The 9,473-nt window shown below is 51.3% G+C and overlaps 1 protein-coding gene across 1 annotated transcript; it reads right to left on the bottom strand.

The window, feature by feature from the left end:
- Window positions 1-456: 456 nt before the first annotated feature.
- Window positions 457-9,232, bottom strand: GATA5 (GATA binding protein 5). The gene is made up of 5 exons (XM_035899274.1): window positions 8,991-9,232; window positions 3,320-3,446; window positions 2,379-2,466; window positions 1,650-1,774; window positions 457-612 (listed from the first exon to the last, which is right to left on the bottom strand). Exons 1-5 carry the CDS (start codon window positions 9,230-9,232, stop codon window positions 457-459), a joined length of 738 nt encoding a protein of 245 aa, XP_035755167.1.
- Window positions 9,233-9,473: the final 241 nt, after the last annotated feature.

The following is a 9,473-nucleotide window of genomic DNA, read 5'->3' as shown; positions in this document are numbered from 1 at the left end:
AATATAAAACAGTAAATGTTTAAAACAACCGTTGCTTTTTTTTTTTTTCTTTCCTCTTTTCTTCCTGTTTTGGCCAATAAAACATATGGGAGGCCACACAGTTTACATTTTAATAAAATTAAGTTATTTGGTGCCATGTTATTACAGTCCTTATTGGAAAGTGGAATAATTGCACACGGAGGAGTCATAGGAGGGAGAAATCACTGCGAATAAACATAGATTCTGGGATGCATTTATTTGCTGGTTTCATCTCAAAGGAGAAAGGCTGTCCCCGGGAAAACGGAGGCGGCCTCGGGGCTCCGGCCTCGGGGAGGCAACCCTGGGGCGCTCCGGCTGAGGATGAGTTTGCTGGGGAGCCGGTGCCACGGCGGGGCCATCCCGGCCCCGTCCAGCCAGCCGTTTGCAGGGCCAGCCGAAAACATTGGTCCCCAGGCTTTTTGGCGGAGGCTGGGGTTTCTAGGCGAGCGCCAGGGCGCACCAGGAGTCCTGCCGGAGCGGCATGCTCAGCCCAGGCTGCGGGGCCATGGTGGTGGGGGAGAAAGTGTAGTCCTCGGGCTCGAATTTAAACTCGCCGTGGCCGCCGGCCAGCGCCTCGTCCGACTGGCTCTGCGCCTGCCCCAGGGAGGGAAGCAGAAAGTCATTAAAAATCCTGTTAATAGCCAACAGGTCACTCTCCCCCTTGTTGTAATGCAGCAGTAGGACTTGGATGGGTTATGGACATGGTGGGTTATCCCTGATGCTACTGCTGCCCTTTGGAGCAGCCTGGAGCCGGGCAGGAAGGCTGCTCCATCCCCAGCAAGCACAAGGAACAAGTGGGGAGGAGGCATCCTGGGGCCCATCTGCATTTATTTATTGACTAAACATATCCAGTTCGGAGTTCTCTAGGTGCATGTATAATTTTTAAGAGCGCAGCACAAATCAGATTTATCTGTTTCAGCCAAAAAAACCCCTCTCCCATACGGTGCAGCTGGTGCTGTGCCAGGAGCTCAGATGCTGGAGCTGAGCTTCCCCTCCGCGCATGCATGTCCAGCTCAGGGAGGGCTTAGGCCCAGCATAAGATAGTTCTGGGTCACAAGATCTTGATGTGTGAGTTGACTGAGAGCCATTTTTTCCTCTACCAGGACAAAGAAGCAACTCGCCCCAAAGAAATCCTTGGGGCAGAAGCACAGGAGCATCTGACAGCATTACAGCTCCGCAAGTGCTCAGCACCTCAGGGCTATAACGCACAGATAATGTATGCCCAGGGAGCCTTTTCTTGGGAGCTACAGAGGTTTCCACCCTGGGCTGATGCCACCAACTCGACAGGGTTGTAACTCCCAGGATTTTATGGCAGGAGATGGGAATTAAACCCAGCTCTGTGCTGAAGCCCGTTCACCACCAGCAGGGCTTGGACCTCCCGGTTCCTCGCTGCAAGATGGAAGAGCTGATGAGCTGAAGAGCTCAAGCCAAGAGGCTGGAGCCTTTCCTGGTCAGGAACGTCTTGGCTTGCCCTCCCTGCTTTCCTCAATCTGAGGCAGTCCATCAGGCTGGTGGCCCCCAATGCAATGAACTAATTGCTTAGCCTCATCAAGGCTCCCCAGGTCAGCGACTGCCGAGGCGTGTGGAGCATCCCCCCCAGCAGGTGATGGCTGTGGGCCCCTGTGCCTTACCTGGGACACCGACACGATGGTTTGTCCGGGATACTGCGAGGTCGCGCTGGGCTCTGACTTTAAAGTGACCGTGCTGTCTGAGTTCGTAATGGAAGAAGGGGAGTTAGTGGCCGAAGTCGTAGACCCTGGAAGACAATTGGTACAAGACGGTGAAGCAACGTAGGTGCAAATCTGCCCTTAATAAAATGTATAATTTAATGGCTACCCCCACATCTCATGGCACGACTCTGCTGTTCTCTTTCTCCACCACCTCTCTGTCAGGGTAAGGCTTTGTATTTGGCTGCCAAGGTGCGGGTGGAGGAGGGGGAGCACCCTGGCACTGCTGGTCCTGGTACAGGACAGATGGGCTATCATTGAATGCGTCATGATACTTTCCCCTGGGCTCTTTACACCATTTTTATGCACTCTTTAACAACTATTCCCAGCCCTGTTTTTTCCCATTACACATTTTATCCCCGATCTGCCTGAACACGAGTGCTGCTGGGCTGGAGCCAGGTGCCCACAGAGCAGAGGGACCTCACGGGAATATGACAGCAGTGAGGTTTCCCACCCAGCATCCTCTTTCCATGTGAGGGGCAGGCATAAACACAGGCCCTACATATAAGCAATCATCAGGGGGGAAATAAAATCACAATATTATTTTCTAATCATCATAATTTCTTGCAGAAGTCACGTTGAGCTGAATCGTGCTCCAAGCCCCCGTGATGGATCATAGCAGCAGTGCTGTACCTGTTGAGGTTTTGCCTTTGGTAATGTTTTTAGGCTTCCTTTTCCTCGTCTGGATGCTTTCCTTTTTCATGGCCAGAGGTCGTGGTACCTTGACATTCATAAAGTTTGGAATCATTAATATTGTGTTTTACTTAGCTCCTTCCCACACACGTGTTGCTCTCCTATTTACGTGCTGTAGCTCATGCAAAGCACCTAAAGTCCTTGTCCTTCACTAAGTGCTATTTTTCTCTGCAGCAGGCCTTGGCTGGAAGATGTATAAGGCTAACAGCTACGGCTTTCCCACAAATTTTGGTTTTTGTCTTTATTTCCTATTTTCCTTTTCCTGATTTATTAGTGACCTTTATGACAGGGCCCTATTAAATTACACTGACAGACTGAGAGCCTACATGTCTCAGAGGGAACGGTCATGGGATAAAGAGACTTTAACCTTTATGGCAGGAGTTCGAAGAGGCCTGTATGGAGGGATGAAGTCTCCTCTTTGGCTGACGGACAAGCTACCAACAGTTCCCATCCTCTGTGGATAAATGCTATCAGCCAGCCTCTGTGTAGACCCCTTAGCACCCTTCACACATTCTTAATTACCACATCTAGAAGAAATATGCTCCTTGTCTCCAGCCTGGGTTTGGGAAGTTTCGGTCTCCAGCTACTGGAGCCTGGTAAATTTTCTTTTGGGGACGTAAGTTGGCAAACAACCTAATTAGGAGCCACCCGGTGCCAGAAATCTCTCCTCTATGCAGGTCCCTCCTGAGAGTGTTCCAGTACCCCCCTAGCCTGGAGAACCTCGGTAGACTGAGCTTTTAACTATTCAAGGAGACCGGACTGGGTTATGGCTCTTCTGGGTCCAGCCTAGAGGCTGGTCCCTCCAGACCTGATATCCTGGACCTGCTGGGTGGTGATCCCAGCCCCCAAAGGGTCCCTCCCGGTGCGGACGTGCTCCTCACCCCGTGGAGCTTCATGTACAACCCGCAGGCGTTGCAGACGGGCTCCCCTTCAGCGTTCCTTCTCCAGAGGGTGGTATTGGTTGTGTGGCAGTTAGTGCAACATAGGCCAGCACGTCTAGATGAAGACTTGAAAACAAGAAACAAACACATGAATGCACACATAGGAATGATTAATTGGGAAGTTTCCTTTCATATAAAAAATAAAATCTCCAATGACACCAATTTCCTGGAAAATCTGAAACACACGCGATAGCCAAATTCAGATCAAAGAAATTACACGCAAATGAGATCACTCTAATTTGCAAGTGCTTTTTTTATTGAGCTTGATAAACCTGGCAAATACCCTTGCAACTCATTTCACAAACTTCCAACAAATCTGCTGGAAATGGTCAGGACTCAGAGCACAGAGAATGAAAGTTCTCCAGGAGATCCACTCAGATGGAGACAGAGATGGGAAATGCCAGCCAGGCTTTAAGCGCACAAAGAGAACTCCTCGTGCTTTAAGTGAACTCTTCTTCTGTTTTTCTGCACTCAGAACTCCCGCTAAAGTTAGCAACACCCCAATTAATCTCTGGTTTAAGACAACTGCAATCAATTGGCTGAAGTGAGCAGAACCAAACTGGACTGGCCCATGCTGGGACCGGGGAAGTTACTCTTTGTACATCTCACAGATAATCTGTTCCCTTACGGGCTGCAGAAACACTGTGCAAATGTTAATTAATGGCATCTTTTATGAATGCAGTGATTGCTAGCTCCGAAACGTTAATAATTCCAAATGGAGAAGGAAAATATTCTGGCAGAAGCAGCAGACTCATTTCTGACAACTGTACTCCAAGCCACTGGAAAACTTGCAAGTTTCTATATACAGACTTGTCAGCTCGATAGGCATTTCATTTGGAAGCCTCTTAACGCTGGGTACTGAAACTATTTTAATAAAAGACTTCACTAAGCGTAAGATACCAGTGACGAGTAATATCACAGGCTCTCCACATTCAGGTGTTTGAATATGTTCTTCAGCCTTGAGAAAAATCACTTTGATTCCTCTCAAAGGCAGACAATAGGCGATGCAGGCAATAAAGAACTCCCTGCTTGTTTATTCTTCCATTATTGCTTGATATCGTGACTGAGCAATATGACGAATGAAGTGGGAAGAGTAGGAATAAAAACAAAATGTTTTTACAAGCTTAGCAGTCAAATAAAGCTCAGCTTTGAGTTTCAAGAGACACAAGTGACATGCCCAAGCTTTGATTCACCCGTTGCTCAGCAAAGGGACCTCAGCAACTACTTGCAAATAACACTATTGCTTTGGAAATTATTTAGCTTTCAAGAAATAACCAGGCAAAAATAATAATACACCGAGGTGTGAGCTGACAAGCCTGGCACAGAGGACAGGACAGCAATCCTTGTCCCTAATATGGGACATGGTGTCGCAGCAGGATCCTGGAGCAGCTACAGAGCTTCCTTAAAGCCTTTCAGCTGCCGGGGCTGTGCCCGTTCATCCCGGCAGCCAGGAGGGACCTCAGCCCCCATGGAAGCAGAGGGAGATGCTGAGCACCCAAGGGGTGCAAGGGGGTCTGAGGTCCAGCTCCTGCCGCGGGCACAGAGGGGAATTTGGAGTCACTCCGCCTTGGGGTAACTGTGCCTGGCGTGGGCTGGTGAGATCTGTCACCACCCGTGGATGGAAGAAGGCCAACGCAAAGCCCTTTGGAAAGCCCCAAGATTTCTGGGCCACCGCAGGCCCCTGGGAGGGAGGGACACACTGTCCCTATTTCATACGCTTTGTTCGCGGCTTGCAGATGAGGTGGCAACCAGACCCGTGGCTCCAGTGGCCCAAGGGCAATGCCAGCCCTGCCAGAGCTCTGCCCACCTTGCCAGCCCTGCAGCACAACCTGCTCCCGGGCTTTCTGCTGGGGCAGCGGCACGGGCCTTCTGCACCTCCTGCACATCTCTCCATGGGCTATCTCCTCCTCGCATGGCCAAGGAGAGCAGAAACCATCCTCCGCTGCCAAATACTATGATTTAAGTCCCAGAAACTCCGCAAGAACCTGGTCCTGCACCACAACCTGCCAGCTTAGCAAGAGACAGTCAAGGCTACTGTTGCTCACTGAAGGACAAGGGGACAATACGTTATTGCTGGTTTCCCAGCAGTTCCCTTAAAAGAAAATGCATTTCTGCCTGCCTCCACCCGGCTGCCTTTGTACCGTTCTGACCTTGTCTAGGAAGTTGTTGACTTCAACATTGTGCTCCAGTGTTTATTTATACAAATGCAGCATACACTCAAACAAAAACTCTTCACGGACTGGGCTTGACAGCCAAGTGCTGCTGATAAGCTCAAGGAATGGCGAGTTGGTGCCTATCGCAACAACCGTGTGTGAGTGCTGCTCGGAGTGACCAAAAAATTCAGAGCCAGCAGGGCAGGTCCCTCTGAGGGAGCCCAAAGCCATCAGAGACTTTGCTTCACCTCCTTTTCAAAGGTGGAAATGAAACAACAGGGTCTCACAGGAAAAAAAAGAGATCTCTGAACCCCCAGGTTTAATCAGCGCTTCTCTGTCCCCCTTGCCAGCAGGACGGAGGGGACCTGGTGTTGATAGGAAAGAGGTTGCAGCAAAGCGGGCTGAGATACCCGAGCTCAGCTCCCGAAAGCGGGCAGACCCGAGGCTCAGAGCCCAGGGCAGCAGCATCGTTTGAGATTTGTCTTTGCTGTCGTGGCTCTGGGCAAACCCACACCTCAGAGGACAAAGGAGCAGCAGGAACTGATGGCCTGGGGAAAGCCAAGGCACACACCGGGAACGCTGCATGGCTCTAGGGTCCTATCAGGTTGTCCCAGGGCTGTGATCAGTCCCATCCTCACCTTCCCCAAAAGTGTCACCATTGCAAACTGTAAAAAAGGACAGGCTGAAAAAATCCCCCCTGAGCCAAGGCAGCAAAATACAACTCCAGATTAGGCCTTCAGCTGAGGATGGTGCCGGAGCTGCTGATCTGCCCCCCGAGAGGTGCAGCTCTGCTCCCAACACGGGGATCCTGCCTGTGCAAGGATGCTCCAGCGGCTGCTCCTGGATGGTAAAAGTGATTTGGCTTTTAGGACCAGGTCTAAGGTATCATCTTGTGAAACGTGCCAAGAAACTTTGGCTAGAAATGTTACTGCCTAAAATAAAGTGCTGCTCCCATCCTCCTCTAAGATAAATCCTTTCTGCCGAAAGCCACGGTGCTTTGAACCCAGAGACAGGCTGTAGCAAAACGGCTGTCCCTGCTGCGTGGAGGATGTTGCCCTTATCACAAACGAACAAAAAAAAAAGAAACAAAAAAAATGAACTGGAAATTTCACTACTATTGCTCACCCTCTCCAATGCACAAGCAGGCTGAGCGCTACCGAGCTGCAGGATGTCATTCCCGCAGTGCTATCTGGGCCACGTTGCGTTCTCCAGGGCTTTCAGTGGGACTTTGCTTTTGTGAAAACAGAAGGCAGAATAACTCCCAGCGCCGCGTCCACTTACAGAACAAAGGTCGCAACGTAAAGGACAAAAGCAACCATTTTTCCTTCCCGCGTCTGTATTTCACCGCATTGTGAAACAGCCGATTTCGTCGTTCCTAGAGCAACGGTGTGTCACCGCGTCCACTGCTCTGCTCCCACCCAGCCTCTGCGGGTGAGGTCATGAGCAGGGAAGACACCCCCTGCCATGGAAATCGTTCAGGGGAAGAAACATCCCAAGCCACAGGGGTGCAGGTCGCTCCCTCGGCGGTGGATTTGCAGAGTACGCCTGGCACCCTCTTCTCCGTCATCAGTGGATCCCCCCTTCCTCTGACGGGGCAGAACATGTTGCAACATAACATTTCAAACCGTTGGGAAAATCCACGATTTTGAAATGTTTCATTCCAAAGTCAGGATGGAAAGTCAAAATCGCAGCCCCTTTTCTAATCCATAAACCAAAATCCCCTCCAGTATTTCAACCTTCCTGAAATGTTTCCCCTGGATAAGAATTGGCTCTTTCATTTGGGCTTTATTATTATTGTACAGACTGCCAAAATAATAATAAAAAAGGTTGGAAGCGCTTTGATAATTCCCAGCAAGATTCGCTCATCCCTGGGAAACGGTCTTAATTCTCCATCAGAAAACTTGGTTGAAATGTTTGCCGAAAGTACCTCCCGGGTGCTACGTGTGGGGCTCTGCCAGCAATGACAGGGGAGCAGACAGGGAGCTCGGGTGGCCCGAGCACTGCCGGCACCACGCAGGCAGGGCGCAGGCAACGCGAGGCTGCCTCCCTTCCCACACGCCGAAATAAAATACCGAACAGCAGCGAGACCTCTCCGGCTCCTTTGGGGAAAAGCTATTTGAAAAAAACCCTAGAAATTCATCCAATGCCACATTTGTTGCCAGTCCAAAAAGTGGAGCTGGATTTAAACTGGTTTGCCCCTCTCTCTCTCTCTATGCACAGATCGTATTTGCTCTGAAGAAATCAGCAGCGTAACTCCGAGATTTGCAGCAGAGCAGCGACCAGAGCCCGCTGCCGGGGTGAGGATTTGATGTCGTTACGTTAGAGACCAGGTTTTAGTGAGACAGGCAAATCCTGTCGGATAAGGCTAAACATTTCACAGTAACGCCTCGATTTTGATGCGATGAACAAAACAGGGCGATTTTCCACGGAGCCGCTGCTCATTTCATTTTGCAGATCCAGACCCACAGTTCCGGGATCGGAGTCAGAATGAAACATCTTGCTCAATCCCAACTTTTTTTTTTTTTATGGTTTTCTTATGCAGAAACTTGTCACTGATTGTGTTATTGCTAATAATTTGGTTTGCAATGCAAAAAAAAATTAACTGCGGGAATAGACCCCGAGCGAAGGCAAAAGGAGCTCCCAGCTGTTCCCCAGCACGGCTCTGACAAACATCCTGTTTGTAGTGACGGCTTCTGATGACAGGCTCCGAAACCAAAACTGTTACCACAAAATTTAAACATCCCAAAGCGACTCTACAAAAAAAAAAAAGAAGAGGCGCCTTTCCCCTCTCATGATGGGTTCCCAAGGGGAGGAAGCCCAGTATCATGTGGTGGGGGAGAATGAATGCTTTAACCTGCAGAGAAACCGGGAACTACCAAACCCCAAACCCTTAGCAGTGGGGGAACTGGGCCTCATCCTGCTCCCATTGCGAGCGGCTGCAAACCTGCCTGGGCCAGCTCAGGATCAGCCCTGTCTCCTGTTAGCTACCCTGCCTAGACCGTATGCGTCTGCATGAAGAACTAGAAAATAATAATTATTATTATAGAATGAAAACCAACACGCACACTGTGGGAACGGAGCCGGAGGAAGCCCACAAGCCCCAGACTGCGGGCAGGGCTGATCAGCCCCTCCTTGGCTGTGGCGCAGCCCCTCCGGGCAGCCCTGGGACCCCTCTGGTCCCTGCTGCCCCATCTCCGTGCTGCCCACCAGCCATGCCCGCTCGGCAATTCCCCCAGCTTCACTCCGCTCATCCTGACCCGAGCCGGCTTTGCACCACAACCAGGGGCTCCTTCCAGCACCGATGGCATTTTATTCGTGGGAGGACTGAGGGTCAAACAGGCCCTAACACAGGCACAGAGACCCCGACAGCACAGGCACCGCAACAACCCCACGGCTCCTGCCCTCCAGCCACCCCCCGGGTGGAGCAGGGGATCCCTGCGGGGTTTCCCCCTCTCCCCAGCCTCTTCTGCGGCTTGAGTGGCCGGTTGATGCCGTTCATTTTGTGGTAGAGCCCACAGGCGTTGCACAGGTAGTGCCCGGTGCCATCCTTCCTCCAGAGCGGCGTGGACATGGCCCCGCAGTTCACGCACTCCCGGCCATCCCCGGGGAACTCCTCCAGGTACTCTGGAAGAAAGACCCAAGGCGTGGGGGTCAGGAGCTGTCCCCACCGCACAGGGCCACCCGGGGCCGGGCTGCCCATGGGGACTCTGCGGGAGAGGGTCCCGAACCTTCTGTGTCCCACAACTCCTCTCTGTGGGACAATCCCTCCCCGTAGGGCTTTACGTCCACCCTACAAAGTGTGGCCCAAACCCCTTTATTCCCTCCACACCCGAATCTTTTAATATTTTGCTCAAAGCCAGCATATTCCCCCATGATTTCCCCCAAAGCCCCCGAAGTGCTGAGCGTGGCTGGGGTCTCCCTGGGATGGGAACAGGCAGGGA

This window comes from Egretta garzetta, unplaced genomic scaffold, assembly GCF_000687185.1.
Source record: "Egretta garzetta isolate BGI_Z169 unplaced genomic scaffold, ASM68718v1 scaffold158, whole genome shotgun sequence".
Lineage (NCBI taxonomy): Eukaryota > Metazoa > Chordata > Aves > Pelecaniformes > Ardeidae > Egretta > Egretta garzetta.
The sequence above is the reverse complement of the archived record's forward strand: the minus strand, read 5'-3'. Positions and strand labels throughout refer to the sequence as shown.